General features: G+C 48.6%; 1 protein-coding gene across 1 annotated transcript; it reads left to right on the forward strand.

Moving 5' to 3' along the window:
- The first annotated feature begins 11,807 nt into the window (after positions 1-11,807).
- LOC116981469 (zinc finger protein 239-like) lies at positions 11,808-22,945 on the forward strand. Its single transcript, XM_033034521.1, has 4 exons — positions 11,808-11,918; positions 19,716-20,723; positions 20,800-20,948; positions 22,928-22,945. Exons 2-4 carry the CDS (start codon positions 19,829-19,831, stop codon positions 22,943-22,945), a joined length of 1,062 nt encoding a protein of 353 aa, XP_032890412.1. The 5' UTR covers positions 11,808-11,918; positions 19,716-19,828.
- The last annotated feature ends 1,079 nt before the right edge of the window (positions 22,946-24,024 follow it).

Raw genomic sequence — 24,024 nt, forward strand, 5'->3', positions numbered from 1 at the left:
CACTGTATGTACACTATTTGCTCTGGCGGCTGCGTGTGAACGAACAATTTCATCGCCTCCCGGTCAATGTGCAGAACAACAAACTAATGAAACATCTGGAACACAGTTCTCCTGGGTTGCTGCAGGCTGAAGCATCAAACTACTACCCTGTTGAGCCCCGCCAGTCCCACAGCACAGAAACACACAGCCACGCTTTACACCGGGAGCCTGGGATCTTGCGACGAGATCGCCAGTTGTGGAGCTCCATCCGGCCCGGCCTTGGCGGCTTCGAAAGCCGCGGCCTCCAGTACGGAAGCGGCCGTTCCAGGGTTCCCATGCCGCGGTGAGGACTCTCCCGACGCCGGAGCAACATCACCCGGCGAGAACGGCCAGGAACATCGGGCCTCCGTAGAGGCAACTGTGGAGGCCTCAATGGGCCCGACTATGGGTGAACTGGGGTTGGGGACTGGACTTTGTGCCTTCCCTCATGGTGGGAGCCATTGTGGGGGGATGTTCTTTGTGTTTAAGACTCTCATTGGTGGGACGACAGATGGCACAATGGGCTAAGTGTTCGGCTGGCAACCGGAAGGTAGCTGGTTCGAATCCCGCTTGGAGTGCATACTGTCGTTGTGTCCTTGGGCAAGACACTTCACCCACCTTTGCCTGTGTGTGTCCTTGGGCAAGACACTTCACCCATCTTTGCCTGTGTGTGTGAATGTAATTATGTGAAGCACTTTGGGGTCAATGCAAGTTGACTAAAAATGTGCTATATAAATAAAGAAATTTAATTTAATTTAATTTATGTCTGTATTCTTTTTTTGTGTGCTGCAAAATGGCAAAAAGCATTTCACTTCATTACACCTCGGTGCATGTGAATGTGACTAATAAAATACCTTTGATACCTTTGATACCATGCCTATCGAAGCTAGTCCCACATGCCCACGTCTGGCCCCTCACCCTCTCTGCCTTTCCCACCCATGCCTTTAGAAAGGAGTTGAGGAGGAATTTCTTCAGCCAGAGGGTAGTGAATCTGTGGAATTCATCGCCACAGACGGTGGTGGAGGCCAAGTCACCAGGTATTGGTTAGATTTTAGAGATACTGCACGGAAACAGGCCCTTCGGCCCACCGAATCCTTGCCGACCAGTGATCACCCCGTACACTAGCTCCATCCTGCACACATTTGGGACAATTTTACAGAAGCCAATTAACCTACAAACCTGCACATCTTTGTACCTGGAGAAACCCCACGCAGGTCATGGGGGAGAACATACAAACTCTGTACAGACAGCACCCGTAGTCAGGATGGAACCGTGCTGTGGAGCTGTGAGGCTGCAACTCTACCGCTGCACCACCGTGCCACGCCTTTTAAAGCGGAGATTGACAGGTTCCTGATTAGTTCGGGAGTCAGAGGTTATGGAGAGAAGGCAGGAGAATGTGGTTGACAGAGAAGGATAGATCAGTCATTATTGAATGATGGAACAGACTCGATGGGCCGAATGGCCCGCAGCCTCGACGAATTGAAAAATGTCCTGCCGCAGGTGGAGCAGCCAAAGGGTTTCTGGCCGGTGGGCCGACAGGTCATACTGTTAAAGTTCATCAGACTTGATGAGTAGAATAATAAATCAAAGAGTCAAAGGTCTCGTTGAACAAACTTTACTAAGTCACCCGGGTGAAATAGGACACAGCCAGTAGTGTGAACCTAGATACACACTCACAAGCTGCTACAAATCTACTGACGATACAGAAAAATTACAATATCTTTATTGAGTTGAATTGAATTGAATTCCTTTATTGTCATACAGACCTTTTGGTCTGAACGAAATTTTTTGCCTGCAGCCATACATATAATAATAAATAACAAAAACATACAATAAACACAAATTAACATCCACCACAGTGATGTGTTCAAGAAGGAACTGCAGATGCTGGAAGATCGAAGGTACACCACAGTGAGTTCACCAGGCACCTCCTCACTGTGATGGAAGGCAAAGTCTTAAAGTCTTTGTCTCTACCCTTCTTGTTCTCCCTCTGCGCTGAGGCGATCTTTATACTGATAAAACAACATTAGTCACGTGGTTAATAGGCATAGATGAACCAAGGGGTCAGTTACATACAATGAGACCCTTCAAACTAACATTAAAGAGATATGGAAGTATAGAGATACATGGCCCAGCTACATAGGCAAGAAAGCACTATTGTATTCATTGCAACCTCCAGACAGAATACTGATATGGCTAAGTAAGTAAGTTTATTGGCCAAGTATTGACATACAAGGAATTTGCCTTGGTGCTCCGCCCACAAGTAACAACATGACATACAGTGACAGTTAAGAAACTAGACGCTCGGGAACGGCCGTTATCTCTGTTCCCTTTGGTTAGTGAAGGTCATGTTCACAAGCTTCTGCAGACTTACAGAATAGTCAATCTTTAGATTTTACCAGCATTCTGTTCACAAAATGGCAGTTGCAGCTAACATGACTAAAATAAGCGAAATAAGATGGCGGGGACCGTGCAGGCTCTTACATTCCCCCCTTTTGATTAGAATAATCAATATATATCAAATGATGCAGCTGGGAGCAAAGCATTTGCAAATACATGGTGCTAGGTTATAAAGTAGCAAAGCAATGACTATAATAGCCATCAGGGACACATGACAATAAACTCACTTGAACTTGAACTAACTACTAAAATCCCATGGTGCCACACTAGACTAGACCCCAAATACAGCCCCAGCTGCTTCTTCTTCTTGTAAGATTCCGGCAGTGTAGACGCTGCTAAGCGTATTACTGCCCCCCATAGGTCAAAGTTTGAACTAAATTCTTACATACAGTCCTGTAACTTGCAGGAATTAAACAACAGCCCTGGATATCAGTTGATGTTTCTCACTGTGTCCAAACAAAGATGAAACAGAAAAAGCCTCAACTCCAAGTCCTGTCAGTCTAACAAACAATACTTTTCTTTCTACCATATACTTTTTACATTCTAGGAAAACATGCTTAACTGTCTCATTACTCCCACATTCACACAAGCCAGAAACATGTTTCCCTACAATGCACAAATAGTAATTTAACCCACAGTGTCCCAACCTCAATCTACACAGTTTAACAGAGTCAATACAATACAATTCAATTTATTGTCATTTGGACCCCTTGAGGTCCAAACGAAATGTCGTTTCTGCAGCCATACATTACAAAACAAATAGACCCAAGACACAACATAATTACATAAACATCCATCACATTGCTGTGATGGAAGGCCAAAAAAACTTATCTCTCCACTGCACTCTCCCCCCCGATGTCAGAGTCAAAGCCCCCGGCGGGCGATGGCGATTGTCCCGCGTCCATTAAAGCCACGCCGGGTGATGCAAGGTCGCACACCGGGTCTTGGTGTTGGAGCCCCCGGCGTGCGCTCGCAGAGTCCCGCGGCCATTCCAAGCCGCGCGGGCGATGCTGTAAGGCCCCGCTCCAGGAGCTCTTCAACCCCGCAACTCGGGCGGGAGACGTCGCCGTTGCGGGAGCCCCGAAAAGCGGTCTCCCTCCAGGGACCCGCGGGCTCCCGGTGCCGCCGTCCGCCAAACCCGCAGTTGCAGCCACCGAATCTCCGGAGGTCGGGCTGCAGCAGCGTCCACCACAGCTCCACCCGCTCTGGACTCGGCCAGCTCCGCGACGGTGAGGTGAGTAGTCGGCACCACAGCCCCCGGTCTTCCTGTTGGAGGCCGCTCCTCGTTGCAGCCCCAACGACAACGGAGACCCGACAAAGAAAAGGTCGGGTCTCCCGTGCAGGGAGAGATTTAAAAGTTACCCCCCACCCCCCCCCCACCACACACATACCCCAACAAAAAATAACAAAACCTACATAAAAACATAGACATAAAATAATAAAAACGCAGACGGACTGCAGAGGCCGCTGCTGACGAGAGTCGCGCCGCCCACCGAATTTGCGCCCACCTACGGGACAGAGATGTACAGAAACATATTTTCCTAACTTCAGATTGTATAGAAAAGTAGTGTCTACCCCTGACTTCCATTTCCCATCCTCTCTGCCATTCTTTTGTTAAGCCCTCTTTAATTATTTCTCTCAGTTCCACTCTCCCCAATGATACATGGATATCTATTTCTCTTCTTAAACTCTCCTTTGCTATGAAGTCCACCTGCTCATTCCCCCTCACCCCAGCATGCCCGGGAACCCAGCAAAAAGTGATGTTACACGCAAACCCAATTCTAGAAAACACACTCAAGATTTCATTTAGAATGTCAGGACGAGCTTTAGATTTCCCTACTCTTAAAGTTTCAAGAGCAGCTGCAGAATCAGAACAGATAATGACTTCTCTAAAACTGGCTTCCTCAATCCACCATAGAGCCCATTGAATTGCCATTAATTCAGTCGTGAGAACAGAGCTTCCATCAGAAATGCGCCGGCCAATCTTCAACCCAAGCTGCTCCACATACACTCCAAACCCAGCTCTCCCACTAACTGGATCTTTAGATCCATCTGTAAAAACAATCAAAGTGCTCCCACTGATTGAACTAAGATATTCCACTATTCTTGGAGTCACCTCGCGCTTATCTTTTTCCTGAAGAAAAGCAAGCTCAATAAACAGTTCAGGAAGAACCCAATAGGGCACAGGTAGCCTTATTGTATGCTCTATAATACCCCCTTGTTCCAAACCCAGCTTCCTAGCCAACTGATTATAATGACAAAAAATGTGTTATATTTGTTACCATCATCAACCTCTTGCAACAAACACCTTGCTGGGAAGGTATCATTACACCCACAAAGTTTAGCCCACTAATGTAACCCTAGCTTAATGCGCCTTAACCATAAGGGCATTTCTCCCATTTCAACAATCAGGGCAGGGACTGGGGAAGTCCTGAAGGCTCCACAGCAAAGCCTCAAAGCCTTTGCCTGCAACACATCTAGCCTAGCCAGAACAGTTTTAGACGCAGACCCATACACAAAACATCCATAGTCAAGAGAAGATCTGATCATGGCCTGATAAATTAGCAGCATTGTCTCCCTGTTGGCCCCCCACTCACACCCAACCAGACTTCTCATAACATTCAGAACTTTTTCACACTTCAACACAATTTTACCTACATGCACAGCCCAAGTCATACGCTCTTCAAACCAAACACCCCAGAACTTAAAACCTTTACCTTCTCCAATAGAGACCCATACATATACAGCCCTAACTTAGGTAACTTTCTTTTAAAACCAAATACCATATATTTAGTCTTAGAGGCAGAGATTTTAAAGCCCCATGTGTTCCCCCATTCCTCTACAGACACTAACACTCTTTGAATCTGTTTTAAAACAAACTCTACATTACGACCTCTTTTCCAGATGGCCCCGTCATCTGCAAACAAAGACAGACCAAATCCTCTCTCTAATTTACAAAATATGTTGTTTATCATGATATTAAATAAAACTGGACTGATAACACTTCCCTGCGGGGTTCCATTCTCTATTTCTACAGTCTCTGGGCTGACACTACCAACAATTACTTGTATTGTTCTATTCAATAAAAAATCCTTAATCCAGTTGAACATTCGTCCCCTGACTCCCAAGTCAAAAATTTTAATCATTAATCCCTCCTTCCACAAAGAATCATATGCCTTCTCAATATCAAGGAATACACTCACTACTGTTTCCTTGCTTCTAAATGCCCTTTTAATATCCTGTTCCAAAACTGATACAGACTCCATTGTAGACCTTCCATTCCTAAAGCCATTCTGTACATCAACAAATAGTCATAGAAACATAGAAACATAGAAATTAGGTGCAGGAGTAGGCCATTCGGCCCTTCAAGCCTGCACCGCCATTCTGGTTTCTAAAAAATAAACTAGTCTGTTGGTTACCATCCTCTCCATAATTTTACAGAGCACTGCTGTGAGCGCTATAGGGCGATATGAACTAAGGTCAGATGCCTCTTTGCCCGGTTGTAAAATAGGGACCACGACTGCATGTTTCCATTCCTTTGGTAATTAACCCTCTGCCCACACAGTATTAAACAAAGCTAAGATTTCATCAAGTACAGTATCATCCAGATGTTTAAATAACTCATATGACAACCTATCTCTCCCCGGGGTGGTATTTGCCTCAGACATAATTGCATCCTTCAACTCTTTTATGGTAAAAAACAGATTAAAGGTATTATCATTTACTAAACTCCTCTCCAGCTTCCACTGATTAACTGCCATCAGCTCAGTTTCTCTTTCTACACCTCTCCACTCCCATGCTCTCTGATCTATGCACTGCTTGAAAACTGTCAACACACATGTCTGCTTTTTCCTTATTAGAGACTGCTACCCACCTCACCCTTCTGCAACACTGGTAACAAACTTCTTTATATACTCCTGACATTCTACGCACAGCTGACCACAAATGCCTTACTGGAGTTTCCGGGCCTAGCGCACCACAAAACTTCCTCCAACTATTCTCTTTGCATCCTTTACAACTCGTCTTGCTACTGCCCTTAGCCGCTTGTACTCCATTGCATTGACCAAAATTGGATACTTTCTTAATTTTCGATAGGCTATATTCCTATTCCTTACAGCTTCATCACGTTCTTTATTCCACCAAGGAACAGACATACGGGACCTAGGTTCCTGCTTCACAGGAATAGTACAACAAGCTGCCTCATGAATCATGAGACTAATGGAAGTATTCCAACTATCTACATAACCCTCACTATTGACCTCTCCAACTAAACTTTGAGCCTTCTCTTGAAATTTATCCCATTTGGCCTGAGAAAAGTTATATCTAGGGACTTTCTTTTCCACTTCTCTCCTCAAATCCCTACCAAACCTACATAAAATTGGATAATGATCACTTTCCCAATGTATATCTATCCATTACATCCCATTCACCAATTCTTGCTAAATTTGATGAAGCAATTGATAAATCTATGTGGCTGCAGGTGTTTCTCACAATATTATACCTAGACGGCCTTCCATCATTTAACAATACCAACTCATACTTGTCTAGAAATTCTTCAACAATAACACCATTTTTATCCCTGTGATCACTACCCCATAAAGGATTATGCGCATTAAAGTCTCCAATCCATATAACAGGACACCTTACCTTCTCCATTATCTCATCAAAATCTGACAATATCAAGGGTTGACAGGGGTTATAACATTTTATCACAATGATAGAATTCTGGCTGCTCCAAACCTCCACAGCCAAAACCTCAAGATTAGAATTAATGTCAACTTTCCTATACTGCAACCCAGTCTTAACAAAAGTTGCACAACCCCCACCTGATCTATCAGACCTATCTAATCGCACACATTCATAACAGGGGATGACAAAATCTAGACAGGGCTTTAACCATGTCTCTTGGATAAATATTAATTCTGGTGCTTCTTTAAATTCATCAACAAATCTCTTTAACTCTTGACCATTTCCAATCAGACTCCGGGCGTTCCATTGAAGTATATAAAACATTATGGTGTTAATGTGGATCACCATCATCCACCTCACTGACATACTCCATACTGCTAGCTCTCGACAACTGTGACCTCTCCATACACTGACTCTCCGTCATGTATTGATGCAACTTTTCTGGCAACTGCTTTACACTGAGGAACCTTTCAGCTGCCCCCACCACTAACCTGATGATATCTGACCGGTTAGCTGCTTTCTTAACTTCTACCAGCACATCAGAAACAAAAGACAGAAATGACTCCTTATTAAAAATCAACATGTCAGATGGAAAAGCCGACGGCAAGTTTGGCACAGTGATCTGGCTTCCTAGCACCACTCTAGTCCCAGCGCTCACATCTCCGCGTTCTCTAGCCACCCTTTGAGCTGCCTCTGCATATGACACGTTGTTCTGATCCTTCACTTCCTGCACTCGCTTCGCCTGAACAAAGCGCTCACAACCATGAAACCCTGCTGCATGATCCCCATCACAGTTAGGGCACTTAGGAGCCTCTGCTTTGCAATTTTGTATTGCATGATCTCCACCGCACTTTGCGCACTTTCTTTGACCCCGACAAGACCCAGCAACATGTCCAAACCTCTGACAGTTATAGCAGCGCAACGGTGGTTTAATAATAATAATAATAATAAATTTTATTTATGGGCGCGTTTCAAGAGTCTCAAGGACACCTTACAAAAATTGAGCATGTAGAGGAAAAACATGTAAGGGGAATGAAATAAATAGTAGAGACATGACTAGTACACAAAGTAAAGACAGAATTCAATACAAAACACAGTATGAGGCAATTAATGCACAGATGAAAAGGGACGGGGACGTGGGGCTCAGGATAGGCAGAGGTGAAGAGATGGGTCTTGAGGCGGGACTGGAAGATGGTGAGGGACACGGAATTGCGGATCAGTTGGGGGAGGGAGTTCCAGAGCCTGGGAGCTGCCCTGGAGAAGGCTCTGTCCCCAAAACTGCGGAGTTGGACTTGTGGATGGAGAGGAGACCGGCTGATGTGGATCTGAGGGACCGTGAGGGTTGGTAGGGGGAGAGGAGGTCAGTGAGATATGGGGGGGGGGGGGGGGGCCAGATGGTGGAGGGCTTTGTAGGTGAGGACCAGGATTTTGTAGGTGATCCGGTGGGAGATGGGAAGCCAGTGAAGTTTTTTGAGGACTGGAGTGATGTGATGCCAGGATTTGGTGTGGGTGATGAGTCGGGCGGCTGCGTTCTGGACCAGTTGGAGTCGGTTGATGTAGGTGGAGCTGATGCCAAGGAGAAGTGAGTTGCAATAGTCCAGTCGGGAGGAGATGAAGGCATGGATGAGTCTTTCAGCAGCGGGCGGTGTGAGAGAGGGTCTGAGTTTGGTCGATGTTGCGGAGATGAAAGAAGGAGGTTTTAATGACATGGCGGATGTGAGGCTCAAGGGAGAGGGTGGAATCAAAGATCACGCCAAGGTTGCGGGCCTGGGGAGATGGGGAGACAGTGGTGCCGTCGATGGTGAGAGTGGGGTTATTGATTTTGCTGAGTGTGGCTTTGGAGCCTATGAGGAGGAATTCTGTCTTATCGCTGTTGAGTTTGAGGAAATTTTGTTGCATCCAGGTTTTTATAGCTGACAAACAGGAGTTGATATGGGAGAGGGGGGGGGGGGGTTGTGGGGGGATTTGGTGCCAAGGTAAATCTGGGTGTCATCAGCGTAACAGTGGAAGTCCAGATTGAAGTGGCGGAGTATCTGACCAAGGGGGAGGATGTAGATGATGAAGAGGAGGGGGCCGAGTACGGAGCCTTGGGGAACGCCTTGAGTGACTGCGGCTGTAGCAGAGGTGTGGTTGTGGAGAGAGATGAAGTGGGATCTGTTGGAAAGGTAGGAACGGAGCCAGCTGAGTGCAGAGCCTTCAATGCCGAGGTCTTTGAGTCTGGTGAGCAGGATGTTATGGTTCACTGTATCGAAGGCTGCGCTCAGGTCGAGGAGGATGAGGATGTTGAGGGAACCAGTGTCAGCAGAGGTGAGGAGGTCGTTGAGGACTTTGAGGAGAGCAGTTTCTGTGCTATGGAGGGGGCGAAAGCCAGATTGGAGGGGTTCAAGTAGGTTATACGCAAGGAGGTGGGAATGAAGTTGCGACGCAACGATACGCTCCAGGGTTTTTGAAAGAAAGGGGAGGGTTGAGATTGGGCGGTAGTTAATGAGAGAGGAGGGATCAAGACCAGGTTTCTTTAAGATTGGTGTAACGGCAGCAGTTTTGAAAGCGGAGGGGACAATTCCTTGGGACAATGAGGAGTTGAAGAGATTAGTGAGGTAGGGGCAGAGAACGGGGAGGCAGGACTTCAACAGGGGAGTGGGGAGAGGGTCGAGGGAGCAGGTAGTGGGTTTGGAAGAGCTGATGAGTTTGGAGATTTCAATAGGGGTGACCAGGTCAAACTGGGAGAGGAAGCAGTGTGGAGGAGGGGTAAGGAGGTCAGTGGAGATGTTGAAAGGAGGGGCCTTGGTAGGTGGTGAAGTAGATGCTGTGGAGTCGGGTACAGGGGATAAAGATTGATAGATGGTGCTGATTTTATCAGCGAAAAAGTGGAGGAATGAGTTGCAGAGTTCCGGAGTAGAGGTAGGGAGAGTGTTGGCTCGAGGCTTGAGGAGATTGCCCACTGTGGAGAAGAGGGTTCTGTGGTTTAGGCAGGGATCGGTGAATATGGAGGAGAGGTAGGCAGATTTTGCAGCAATGAGAGCATCTTTGTAGTCAGTACAGTTAATGTACTCCCTCACTTGATACACCATACTCCCAAGAAACACTCTCTGTGGCAGTACTCCACCTTTGAACGTAAGCAGGACCGGCGGGTCCCTGACTCCATTCCTACTCTTAAATCTCACAACATCAATTACCTGGGCCCCCTTAACGTTTTCTAAGATCTCCTTCTCAGACAAGCCATCATACATCCCATACACCACTCCCTTTATTCCCTGCTGTCTTCCTCTAGGGACCAAACTCTCCACCTTGACCACCAATTTCCCCACACCCCCAGCATCATTAAACTGTTTTCTGTCTTTGCAACAAACTCTTAACATCCCATTATATAGAATCTTGGCCTGAAAATCCTTGCCTATCTGTCTCTCCAAAGCGGTGGTCATTTTTAATGGATTCACTGCTCTAAATCCTGCATCTCCTTGATTTGTTCCTTTAACTTTAAACAACACGACGAATTCTTCAATAATTCTAGTTCTCCTAACTTTACTTCCTTCGTCTCCTGACATTTCGGGTCTTTCGCTCGATGCCTCTCTCTTAGAGCCCCCCTTTACCTTACCTACAGTCTGCCACCCACCACCCTCAGCCCCACCACTCCCTGAAGCCATGGGCCTCTAGAATCTACGCTCGCTCGCTAGCTGGCTCTCGAGCCTCCTTTTCGCTCTTCTCATAACACGGACTCGCCGACACTGCTCATAGAGAAGCTCCTCTAATATCTTTGGACACCACCGGCACCAGCAGCGCGCTCCCGCTGCAAAGATTCCCTCTCTAACCCAGTACAGCCGCTGCCGTCACTCCTCACGCAGTGCTGTCTACAGCCCCATCCAATTCAACCAACTCATTTTATGCTTTATCTGAGGGGATAAATTGCAGACTTGATTTTTAAAATCTCAAAATGTTGTAACATTGCTACACATTGGCCGCTCACGTCCCCGTCTCTCCGTCCACAGCAACGGCTCCTAAACCCTGCAGGAGGGTCAACAAGGTGGCAAACAGGACATTACTAACGCGTGAACATTACTAAAGGGCCTGTCCCACTTGCATGCGTTTGGCGCGACCAAAACGGAAGCGGAGTTCGCGCGTGACTCAATTAACGTCATACTCACCAATCAGCTGGGCAGGAGGCGGGCCGACTGGGCGGGGCACGGCGGTGACGTCATCACGCCCCGCATTTGGGCGGGGCACGGCGGTGACGTCATCACGCAACGGCACGCCGGGCGGTGACGTCATCGCGCAACGCCACGCGCTGGGCGTACGTCGTCGGGACGCAGGCCGAGGCCCCGCGCGATGTCGGCACCAGCCCCGCACAACTCCATACGACTCCGCGCTTGGAAGCGGCCCGTACGCCTCAGGCGACCACGTTTGGAGAGAGAGAGGAGAGAGAGAGGAGAGAGAGAGAGAGAGGGAGAAAGGGAGAAAGGGAGGAAGAGGAGAGGGCGACAGGGAAGGATGCGGGACGATGCAGAGCGATATCACTCCGTGATGGGAGCCAGCGGTCGGTCCTCCAGGCCGGGTGAGCCGAACGGCGGCGGGTCGATGGCAGTCTGGCCTGACGGGGGCGGGGCCTGAGCGCGAGGGGGCGGGGCCTGAGAGACAGGGGCGGGGCCTGGGCCTGAGCGAGGCCTTTGCGCGAGGGGGCGGGGCCTAGACCTGAGCGAGGGGGCGGGGCGGCCGCGGGTGAGTGACGTGTCCAGCGGGACGATGAGGCCGGAGACCTGGTCTTGGCCCAGATGGAGGCGGCGCCCGCACTGACCGGCCGGCGGCTGGATGGATGGATGGGTGAGTGGCCGGGATCAGGCTCATGGCGGCGCCGGGGGGGAGGAGGGAGGGAGATGGAGTAGGAGAGAGAGAGAGAGAAGGGGAGAGAGGGAGGCAGGATGTGGGATAGTTAACTAAAACCAGAGAATGACATTTGTCAACTGGAACAAAGTTTGACAAGTAGCCGAGTGTCCCGACCTGAAACGTTGCCCATAGTCTTCCCCCATCACGTGGTGCCCATCTGTGTCAGACACAAGGAACTGCAGATGCTGGTTCATACACAAAAAGACACAAAGTGCTGGAGGCAGCATCTGTGGAGAACATGGATAGGTGGCATTTCACAGCGTGCTGGAGTAATGCCCCTGTCCCACTTAGGAACCTGAATGGAAACCTCTGGAGATTTTGCGCCCCAGCCAAGGTTTCCGTGAGGTTCCCGGAGGTTTTTGTCAGTCTCCCTACCTGCTTCCACTACCTGCAACCTCCGGCAACCACCTGCAACCTCCGGCAACCACCTGCAACCTCCGCACGGAAACCTTGGGTGGGGCGCAGAGTCTCCAGAGGTTTCCGTTCAGATTTCCTAAGTGGGACAGGGGCATTACTCAGCGGGTCAGGCAGCATCTGTGGAGAACATGGATAGGTGACGTTTCACAAAGTGCTGGAGTGACTCAGCGGGTCAGGCAGCATCTGTGGAGAACATGGATGGGTGAGGTTTCACAAAGTGCTGGAGTAACTCAGTGGGTCGGGCAGCATCTGTGGAGAGAAGGAATCTTCTTCAGACTGAGAGTCACAGGAGAGGGAGACACAGAGATCAGTATTTATTTAATATTTTAACTGAGTACTTGCATACACAGATGAAACGAAAAAAACGTTTCTCGATCAGTTTCCATTCAGTGTAGTTAATAAAAACAGGATAAATACATAGAGCTTTAAAAAAAATTTAAATGACCATATCTAAAAACAGAAAGTAGGCCTAAAATTTACAATAAAATAAAAACAGACATTCCGACCGACAGTGGCTATGTTTTGACAGGTGGCTAGCTGTCAAAGTATGGGCGAGGTTAGATGTGTTGATGAACGATATATGGGGAGGGGACACAGTCCGTTAACCAGTCTTATTGCCTGTGGGAAGAAGCTGTGGAGCATCCTGCTGGTTTTGCAGCTGATGCTCCTGTATCTCTTCCCAGATGGCAGAATGGAGAAGATGTGGAAGATAAGGAAGTGTAAGGTTTTACTCCAGCACTCTGTTATCTAAGTGGTATCAGGTTAGGAAAAGAGGAAGTACAGCGAGGCCTGGGTGTCCTTGTACATCAGTCACTGAAAGTAAGCATGCAGTAAAGGGCATAATTGAGCAAAGGGGACTATGGAACCATGAGGGAGGAGCTGGCCAACGTTGACTGGAAAGAGACCCTAGCAGGGATGACAGTGGAATAACAATGGCAGGTATTTCTGGGAATAATACAGAAGGTGCAGGATCAGTTCATTCCAAAGAGGAAGAACGTTTCTATGGGAGTAAGATGAGTGGGAAAGCAGAGGACTGGGCAACGTTTAAAGAGCAACAGAAGATAACTAAAAAGGAAATACGGGGGGGAAAAAGACGAGGTACGAGGGTAAACTAGCCAAGAATATAAAGGAGGATGGTAAAAGCTTTGTTAGATATGTGAAGAGGAAAAAAATAGTTAAGACAAATGTGGGTCCCTTGATGACAGAAACAGGTGAATTTATTATGGGGAACAAGAAAATGGCAAACGAGGCGAACAGGTACTTTGGATCTGTCTTCACTAAGGAAGACACAAACAATCTTCCAGCTGTACTCGTGGCCAGAGGACCTAGGGTGACGGAGGAACTGAAGGAAATTCACATTAGTCAGGAAATGGTGTTGTGTAAACTGATGGGACTGAAGGCTGATAAATCCCCAGGACTTGATGGTCTGCATCCCAGGGTACTTAAGGAGGTGGGTCTAGAAATCGTGGACGCGTTGGTGATCATTTTCCAATGTTCTATGGGGGTGTTGCACGCAAGGTCACTGGGTCATAGGGCTTGACGCACGGAGCCGCTCAATCCATCTGGAGGACATCCGTAACTTCCGGTATATGTTATTAATGCAAGAAACGCGTACTTTCCTACCTGTTGAAAACCGCCAAAATGTTCAATATTTGCGCTGAAAAAAATTGTGGAAGCCGGGGTAAGTGTGAGAGACATGTCCCCAACTTTAGAATTCCAAAAGTGAAGCGAAATGTAGGTAAATAGAAGCGAGAGCTGAAGGGCCAACAACAGCTAAAGTGCTTGGCAAACATTGGCCGTGCAGATATAGGAATTGAAAATATTGGGAATTATTGCGTTTGCTCACTGCATTTCATCAAAAGTAAGGCATTATTTGTGTTTTTTTCTTGATTCCTTTGGTATCTAAAAAGTCTCAGGTCATAAATCTGGCTGTAAATTTTGCTTCAGATGCGATTTCATTTTGTATGCAAAAACCCACTTGAGAACCATGGGTGATTTAAAACATTTTCAGCCAGATTTATCATTTCTGAAACTTTTTAGATGCCAAAGGAATCAAGAAAAAACACAAATAATGCCTTAGTTGATGAAATGCAGTGAGCAAACGGCCAATGTTCGCCAAGCACTCTGGCTGTTGTTGTCCCTTCAGCTCTCGCTTCTATCTACCGTCATTTCTCCTCACTTTTGGAATTCTGAAGAAGGCTAAATGTCTCTCACGCTTATCCCGATTTCCATAATTATTTACAGCGCAAAAATTGACAATTTCAGCGGGTTTTAACGGGCCCACTACGCTGGAAACAATGGTAAGTGCCTACCTGCAGTTCATCGCGTGTAATCCATTTGGAGTAACGTAGCAACAGTACGGGTCATGGGTCCTGACCCGACTGCCGTGAAACCTCCCTATAGATTCAGGATCAGTTCTGTTAATTGGTGGATAGCTAATGTTATCCCATTTATTAAGAAAGGAGCGAGAGAGAAAACAGGGAATCAGAGACCAGTTTGCCTGACATTGGTGGTGGGGAAGATGCTGGAGTCAATCATAAAAGATGAAATAGCGGCACATTTGGATAGCAGTAACAGGATGGATTTACGAAGGGGAAATCATGCTTGACTAATCTTCTGGAATTTTTTGAGGATTTAACTCGGAAAATGGACAAGGAGAGCCAGTGGATGAAGTATAGTTGACTTTCAGAAAGCCTTTGATAAGGTCCCACATAGGGGGGGGGGGGCAACCCCTACAGGCCAAACACAAATAAATATAATACATTTATTGACAGCTCCCTAGCCCAATCACAAAGTACCCCATTACATTGTTTTCACAGAAGGTTCTAGTTGGAAGACAGTTCACCAAAGTAAAGAAACATTTCCCCAGGTGGTATAAACATTGTGAACAAGTCTCCATACTTTGACCAATCACAAGATAACATAGAAACATAGAAAATAGGTGCAGGAGTAGGCCATTCGGCCCTTCGAGCCTGCACCGCCATTCAATATGATCATGGCTGATCATCCAACTCAGTATCCTGTACCTGCCTTCTCTCCATACCCCCTGATCCCTTTAGCCACAAGGGCCACATCTAACTCCCTCTTAAATATAGCCAATGAACTGGCCTCAACTACCTTCTGCGGCAGAGAATTCCAGAGATTCACCACTCTCTGTGCAGTACAAACACTCTGCAACATAATGAACAATACTTTACAACATACCATTCTATAACCAATCCTAATCATGCATTTGCAACCCTGCTCAGCTCTTTCTGCAAAACCCTCATACATATTATCAATAGGGAGGACATCTGGACATCACCTTGTACTTAACTTCTTCCCAGGGTCCAGAGACTCATGGCCCTGCAGCTTTTCACAGAAACAGAACAAGCAGGCTTTGCAAATACAGAGATCCTCCATTTTATGACATATTTATTTGGTCAATAGTATCAAGACCACACCTGAAGTATTGTGTGTAGTTTTGGTCTAAATTGAGAAAGGATATTCTTGCTATTGGGGGAGTGCAGCGTGGGTTCACAAGGTTAATTCCCAGGATGGCGGGAATGATGAAAGAATGGGTCGTCTGGGCTTAAGGATTTCAGTATAGGAATAAAGAGGTTTTTCTGCAGTTGTATAGGGCTCTGGTGGGCAACATCTGGAGTATTGTGTACAGTTTTGGTCTCCTATTTTGAGGAAGGACATCCTTGTGATTGAGGCAGTGCAGCGTAGGTTCACGAGATTGATCCCTAGGATGGCGGGACTGTCATATGAGGAAAGATCGAAAAGACTAGGCTTGTATTCAATGGAATTTAGAAGGATGAGAGGAGATCTTATGGAAACATGTTAAATTATTAAAGGATTGGACAAGATAGATGCAGGAAACATGCTCCTGATGTTGGGGGAGTCCAGAACCTGGGGTCACAGTTTAAGAATGAGGTGTAGGCCATTTAGGACTGAGAGAGGGAAAAACTCACCCAGTGAGTTGTGAATTTGTGAAATTCTCTGCCACAGAAGGCAGTGGAGGCCAATTCACTGGATGTTTTCAAGAGAGAGTTAGATTTAACTCTTAGGGCTAACAGAATCAAGGGATGTGGGGAGAAAGCAGGAACAAGGTGCTGATTGTGGATGATCAGCCATGATCATATTGAATGGCGGTGCTGGCTCGTAGGGCTGAATGGGTAGAGCGGCGAAACACTAAGGGGCAGAAAACGCTAGTGGGAGTTGTGTACAGGCCACCTAACAGTAGTAGTGGAGTTGGGGATGGCATCAAACAGGAAATTAGAAATGCGTGCAACAAAGGTAAAACAGTTATAATGGGTGACTTCAATCTACATATAGATTGGGTGAATCAAATTGGCAAGGGTGCTGAGGAAGAGGATTTCTTGTAAGGTATGCGGGATAGTTTTCTAAACCAACATGTAGAGGAACCAACGAGAGAGCAGGCTATTCTAGACTGGGTATTGAGTAATGAGGAAGGGTTAGTTAGCAGTCTTGTTGTGCGTGGCCCCTTGGGCAAGAGTGACCATAATATGGTTGACTTCTTCATTAGGATGGAGAGTGACATCGTTAATTCAGAAACAAGGGTCCTGAACTTAAAGAAAGGTAACTTTGAGGGCATGAGACGTGAATTGGCCAAGATAGACTGGCGATTGATTCTTAATGGGTTGACGGTGGATATGCAATGGAAGACATTTAAAGACTGCATGGATGAACTACAAAAATTGTTCATCCCAGTTTGGCAAAAGAATAAATCAGGGAAGGTAGTACATCCGTGGATAACAAGGGAAATCAGGGATAGTATCAAAGCGAAGGATGATGCGTACAAATTAGCCAGAAAAAGCAGCATACCGGAGGACTGGGAGAAATTCAGAGACCAGCAGAGGAGGACAAAGGGCTTAATTAGGAAAGGAAAAATAGATTATGAAAGAAAACTGGCAGGGAACATAAAAACTGACTGCAAAAGTTTTTATAGATATGTGAAAAGAAAGAGATTAGTTAAAACAAATGTAGGTCCCTTGCAGTCAGAAACAGGTGAGTTGATCATGGGGAACAAGGATATGGCGGACCAATTGAATAACTACTTTGGTTCCGTCTTCACTAAGGAAGACATAAATAATCTGCCGGAAATAGCAGGGGACCGCGGGTCAAAGGAGTTGGAGGAATTGAGTGAAATCCAGGTTAGCCGGGAAGTGGTGTTGGGTAAATTGAATGGATTAAAGGCCGATAAATCCCCAGGGCCAGATAGGCTGCATCCCAGAGTACTTAAGGAAGTAGCTCCAGAAATAGTGGATGCATTAGTAATAATCTTTCAAAACTCTTTAGATTCTGGAGTAGTTCCTGAGGATTGGCGGGTAGCAAACGTAACCCCACTTTTTAAGAAGGGAGGGAGAGAGAAAACGGGGAATTACAGACCAGTTAGTCTAACATCGGTAGTGGGGAAACTGCTAGAGTCAGTTATTAAAGATGGGATAGCAGCACATTTGGAAAGTGGTGAAATCATTGGACAAAGTCAGCATGGATTTACAAAAGGTAAATCATGTCTGACGAATCTTATAGAATTTTTCGAGGATGTAACTAGTAGCGTGGATAGGGGGAGAACCAGTGGATGTGGTGTATCTGGACTTCCAGAAGGCTTTCGACAAGGTCCCACATAAGAGATTAGTATACAAACTTAAAGCACACGGCATTGGGGGTTCAGTATTGATGTGGATAGAGAACTGGCTGGCAAACAGGAAGCAAAGAGTAGGAGTAAACGGGTCCTTTTCACAATGGCAGGCAGTGACTAGTGGGGTACCGCAAGGCTCAGTGCTGGGACCCCAGCTATTTACAATATATATTAATGATCTGGATGGGGGAATTGAAGGCAATATCTCCAAATTTGCGGATGACACTAAGCTGGGGGGCAGTGTTAGCTGTGAGGAGGATGCTAGGAGACTGCAAGGTGACTTGGATAGGCTGAGTGAGTGGGCAAATGTTCGGCAGATGCAGTATAATGTGGATAAATGTGAGGTTATCCATTTTGGTGGCAAAAACAGGAAAGAAGACTATTATCTAAATAGTGGCCGACTAGGAAAAGGGGAGATGCAGCGAGACCTGGGTGTCATGGTACACCAGTCATTGAAAGTAGGCATGCAGGTGCAGCAGGCAGTGAAGAAAGCGAATGGTATGTTAGCTTTCATAGCAAAAGGATTTGAGTATAGGAGCAGGGAGGTTCTACTGCAGTTGTACAGGGTCTTGGTGAGACCACACCTGGAGTATTGCGTACAGTTTTGGTCTCCAAATCTGAGGAAGGACATTATTGCCATAGAGGGAGTGCAGAGAAGGTTCACCAGACTGATTCCTGGGATGTCAGGACTGTCTTATGAAGAAAGACTGGATAGACTTGGTTTATACTCTCTAGAATTTAGGAGATTGAGAGGGGATCTTATAGAAACTTATAAAATTCTTAAGGGGTTGGACAGGCTAGATGCAGTAAGATTGCTCCCGATGTTGGGGAAGTCCAGGACAAGGGGTCACAACTTAAGGATAAGGTGGAAATCCTTTAAAACCGAGATGAGAAGAACTTTTTTCACACAGAGAGTGGTGAATCTCTGGAACTCTCTGCCACAGAGGGTAGTCGAGGCCAGTTCATTGGCTATATTTAAGAGGGAGTTAGATGTGGCCCTTGTGGCTAAGGGGATGAGAGGGTATGGAGAGAAGGCAGGTACGGGATACTGAGTTGGATGATCAGCCATGATCATATTGAATGGCGGTGCAGGCTCGAAGGGCCGAATGGCCTACTCCTGCACCTAATTTCTATGTTTCTATGCACCTGTAGTCTATGTTTCTGTGAAATGTCACCTATCCACGTTTCTCACAGACGCTGCCCGATCCGCTGAGTTACTCCAGCATTCTGTGACCTTCTTCCCATGATGCATGACGCCCCCCCCCCCCCCCCCCCACGTGGCTCAGCGTCAATCACTGGCGGGGCGGTGCCGGCAGTCCCCCTCGTATTGGGGGTGATGTCAGGGCGGTGGTCGTGCGCGCCATACGTGTGGCGGCGTCACGGCGCAGGGCAGCTGGCTGGAGGACGTGCGTGCGGCTCGACACACAGCCCGGATGCTCGGCGCCCCAGGTCAATGTGCCCCCCCCCCTTCTTCCACTGGTCTCCTCACCCCCCCCACCCTTCTCCCCTCCCCTCACTTCCAATTATCCCCCTCACTCCCCCTTAACCCCCCTCCCCCCCACCCTTGCCCCCTGCCCATTCCCCCCCTTCAAGCACTAGTAATGTTCACGAGTTAGTAATGTACCTGTTTGCCAGCTTGTTGACCCTCTGTGTTCCCCTCCTGCAGGGTTTAGGAGCCGTTGCTGTGGACGGAGAGATGGGGATGTGAGGGCGGTTAGGGTGCCGGGGAGCCCCCCCACATCTGCTCGGTGTGCGGACTGAGCTTCGGTGGGAGACCACATGACGGGGCACAACAAGGAGAAGCGTTATGAGTGTGACGTGTGTGGCAAGGCCTGGCAGCGCCCGAGCCAGCTGGAGATCCACCGGCGGGTGCACACGGGCGAGAAGCCCTATGACTGCTCCACCTGCGGCAAGGGCTTTGCCCACTTGTCGGGGCTACGGCAGCACCGGCGGGTTCACACGGGCGAGAAGCCCTATGGCTGCTCCACCTGTGGCAAGAGCTTTGCCTGGTGGTCAGGGCTACAGGAGCACCAGCGGGTGCACAGCAGTGAGCGGCCCTTCACCTGCTCCGACTGCGGCAAAGGCTTCAAATCGTCGCCGGACCTGTTGATGCACAGGCGCCTGCACACCGGGGAGCGGCCTTACACCTGCAGCGACTGCGGCAAGAGCTTCACCCGCTCCACTATCCTGCTGGTTCACAAGTGCACCCACACCGGCGAGCGCCCGTACACCTGCGCCCAATGCGGCAAGGGCTTCACCTGCTCCACCTATCTGCTGTCTCACCAGCGGATGCACGCCGTTGACCGTCCCATCCACAGGCCCTTCGGCTGCTCTGACTGCGGCAAGGAATTCAAGAGGGCAGACAAGCTGAAGATTCACCAGCGGGTTCACACGGGCGAGATGCCCTATGGCTGCTCCGACTGCGGCAAGAGCTTCAAGACGACGAATGAGCTGAAGGTCCACAGGCGGATGCACAGCAGTGAGCGGCCCTTCACCTGCTCCGACTGCGGCAAAGGTTTCAAGTCGTCCACGCACCTGCAGATCCATATGCGCCTGCACACTGGGGAGCGGCCCTACACCTGCAGCGACTGCGGCAAAGGCTTCACCCAATCCGGCAGCCTGCAGCTGCACCAGCGCACCCACACCGGCGAGCGCCCCTTCACCTGCACCCAGTGCGGCAAGGCCTTCACCCGCTCCACCTATCTGCTGTCCCACCAGCTGGTACACGCCGGTGACTGTCCCGTCCCCAGCCCGGTGTGTGGAGAGCGCTTTGCCACGGCCTCCCACGCCCAGTCTCACCAGCGCGTGCACACCAGTGGTCAGCCCTATGATTGCCCACACTGCGGTGAGGCGTTTGACAGCTCGCGGGGGTTGCGGCAGCACCGGCGGATCCACGCCGGTGAGCGGATGTTCCCACTGCAGCAAGCGTTTCAAGAGAGCACAGGGGCTGCGGGAGCACCAGCGGATACACACCAGAGAGAGACCCTTTGTGTGCGCTGAGTGTGGCAAGGGTTTCACCCGCATGCTCAGCCTGTGTCAGCACCGGCGTACCCACAGCGGTGAGCGTCCCTTCCCCTGCCCGTCCTGTTGCAAGGGCTTCACCCACCTTGATCACCTGCTGGAACACCGACGAGTCCACACCGGCCAGCGCCCCTTCACCTGCCCACTCTGTGGCAAGGCCTTTGTCCGCTCCTCCAGCCTACTGGCACACCGGGACGTGGATAGGCACTGTTTAGGTAGACACAAAATGCTGGAAGGAATGGGTAACGTTTCAGGTCGAGACACTTCTTCAGCCTCAACCCGAAACGTCACCCATTCCTTCTCTCATGAGATGCTGCCTGTCCCGCTGAGTTACTCCAGCACTTTGTGTCGTGTTCTGTAAACAAGTATGTGCAGTTCCTTGTTTTTAATCCATTCTGGTTAACCATCTCTGCACCTTCCCCAAATCCTCCACACCAGTCCTGTAATGGAGTGACCAGAACTGTAGGCAATACTCCAAATGCTATCTGACCAATGTCCCTTAATGCTGCACAGATACATTCCTCTCTCCTTATCTCACACCCTTTTATCTCCTTATTTTCTCTCACCTCTGTCACTTACTCCACTCATCTGCCGATCACCCCCTCATCTGTAAACATAGTGTCAGTCTGAAGAAGGGTCCTGACCTGAAACATCACCTATCGATGTTCTCTACAGATGCTGCCTGACCCGCCGAGTTACTGCAGCACTCTGAGAAACGTCACCTATCCATGTTCTCCACAGATGCTGCCTGACCCGCTGAGTTATTGCAGCAGTTCGTGTTAGAGCCACAGTGTGATACAGAGCGGAAACAGGCCCTTCGGCCCAACTTGCCCGCACCGACCAACATGTCCCAGCTACACTCGTCCCACCTGCCTGCGTTTGGTCCATATCCCTCCAAACCTGTCATATCCATGTACCTGTCTAACTTTTTCTTCAACATTGGGATAGCCCCGGCCTCAACTACTTCCTCTGGCAGCTTGTTCCATACACCCACCACTCTTTGTGTGGAAAAGTGACCCCTCAGATTCCTATTAAATCTTTTTCCCTTCTCCTTGAACCAATGTCCTCTGGTCCTCGATTCCCCCACTCTGGGCAAGAGATTCTGTGCATCTAACTAAATTGTGTTCTATGCAAGATTCCAGCATCTGCAGTTTCTTGTGTCTCCCTCACCTATATCCATCTTCACTGCTGAAGATGGGTCTCAACCTGAAACCTGTCCCACTGAGTTACTCCAGCATTTTGTGTCAACCTATCACTTGCCAGACTTTGTCCAGCCCCCATCTCTCTTTTCCAGCTTTCTCCCCCCACCTCCACCAAGCGGACTTCAACTTCACGGGGCCTGTGATCCTTTGCCGAGGATCGCCTGCGAAGAGCTCCAAACGTGGGGTCTGTGGACTTTAACACCGTGAAGCCCACGGTCTCTCCGGTAAGAAGAGGCCGACTCGGGAGCTCCGTGCTGCGGAGTGCTCCAATCCGTCCCGACGCCGGAGTTTCCATCATCCCGACCCGAGGGCTTCGGACATCGGACCATCGGCAGCGGCGACTGCGGAGGGTTCTACAGCCCCGACCACGGGTGAACAAACGAGGAAGATGATTGAACTTTATTACCTTCCATCACAGTGAGGAATGTGGATTCCGCTGTGGTGGATGTTGATGTTACATTTTATTTTATGTGTCTGTGTGTCTTGTTGCTTTTTACTTAGTATGGCTGTATGGTCACTCCAATATCACTGTTCCTTAATTTGTGCATGTGACAATAAATTCAAACTTGAACTTGATGAGCTTTCGTCTATATATTAAAAAAAGAATAATGCTAACTGATCGTGCACGATTGTGACGGCTTGATTTCACTGCCAGGGCAGGGACATTCCCTGAGGGACTCGGGGGGGTTGGAAGAGGTTTCTTCTGTGTTTTTCCCCTCAGTTGTTTGTGGAGGAAGGCGGTGGCACTCGGCCCGTCGGGGCTAGGTTGCGCGGGAGGAAGGCTGAGCTTGGATTGAGGCTTGGAAGGCTGAGCTCGCCTCCCCTGCCCCGACGGGCTGGGGGGGGAGGGAGCGTGCAAACTCCACACGGACAGCGTCAGTGGTCGCCCTGCCTCAGAGACAGGCCCTTCGGCCCCTTGTCCGTGCTACCCCGGGCTTTCTCCAACACAGCCTTGCACTGTTCTGCACTGGATATTGCATTTATTGCATTTGTCATCACCGTGTGTGCACTGTTTCCTCTGGCGGCTGCGTGTGAACGGGCGATTTCAATGCGCAGAACAACAAACTAATGAAGCATCTGGAACACAGTTCTCATTGGTTGCTGCAGGCCCACAGCACAGAAACACACAGCCATGGCTATCGAAGCTAGTCCCACATGCTCGCGTCTGGCCCCTAACCCTCTTTGCCTTTCCCATCCAAGCCTTTCGAAAGGAGTTGAGGAGGAATTTCTTTAGCCAGAGGGTAGTGAATCTGTGGAATTCATTGCCACAGACGGTGGTGGAGGCCAAGTCACTGGGTATTTAGGCTTGTATTCACTGGAGTCTAGAAGGATGAGGGGGTGTCTTATAGAAAAATATAAAATTATAAAAGGACTGGACAAGCTAGATGCAGGAAAAATGTTCCCAATGTTGGGCGAGTCCAGAACCAGGGGCCACAGTCTTAGAATAAAGGGGAGGTCATTTAAGACTGAGGTGAGAAAAAACGTTTTCACCCAGAGAGTTGTGAATTTATGGAATTCTCTGCCACAGGGCAGTGGAGGCGAAATCACTGGATGGATTTAAGAGAGAGTTAGATACTCTTGGGGCAAGTGGAGTCAAGGGATATGGGAAGAAGGCAGGCACGGGTTATTGATAGGGGACAATCAGCCATGATCACAACGAATGGCGGTGCTTGCTCGAAGGGCCGAATGGCCTCCTCCTGCACCTATTTTCTATGTTTCTATTGTTTAGATTTTAGAGATACTGTTCTCCTT

The sequence above is a fragment of the Amblyraja radiata genome, chromosome 15 (genome assembly GCF_010909765.2).
Source record: "Amblyraja radiata isolate CabotCenter1 chromosome 15, sAmbRad1.1.pri, whole genome shotgun sequence".
NCBI classification, from domain to species: Eukaryota; Metazoa; Chordata; class Chondrichthyes; order Rajiformes; family Rajidae; genus Amblyraja; species Amblyraja radiata.

Coding starts and splice junctions, on each gene's coding strand:
- LOC116981469 (XM_033034521.1), top strand. CDS start 19,829: ATGACGGGGCACAACAAGGAGAAGCGTTATGAGTGTGACGTGTGTGGC. Junction 20,724..20,799: donor CCCCTTCACCTGCACCCAGT/GCGGCAAGGCCT, acceptor TCCCGTCCCCAG/CCCGGTGTGTGGAGAGCGCT.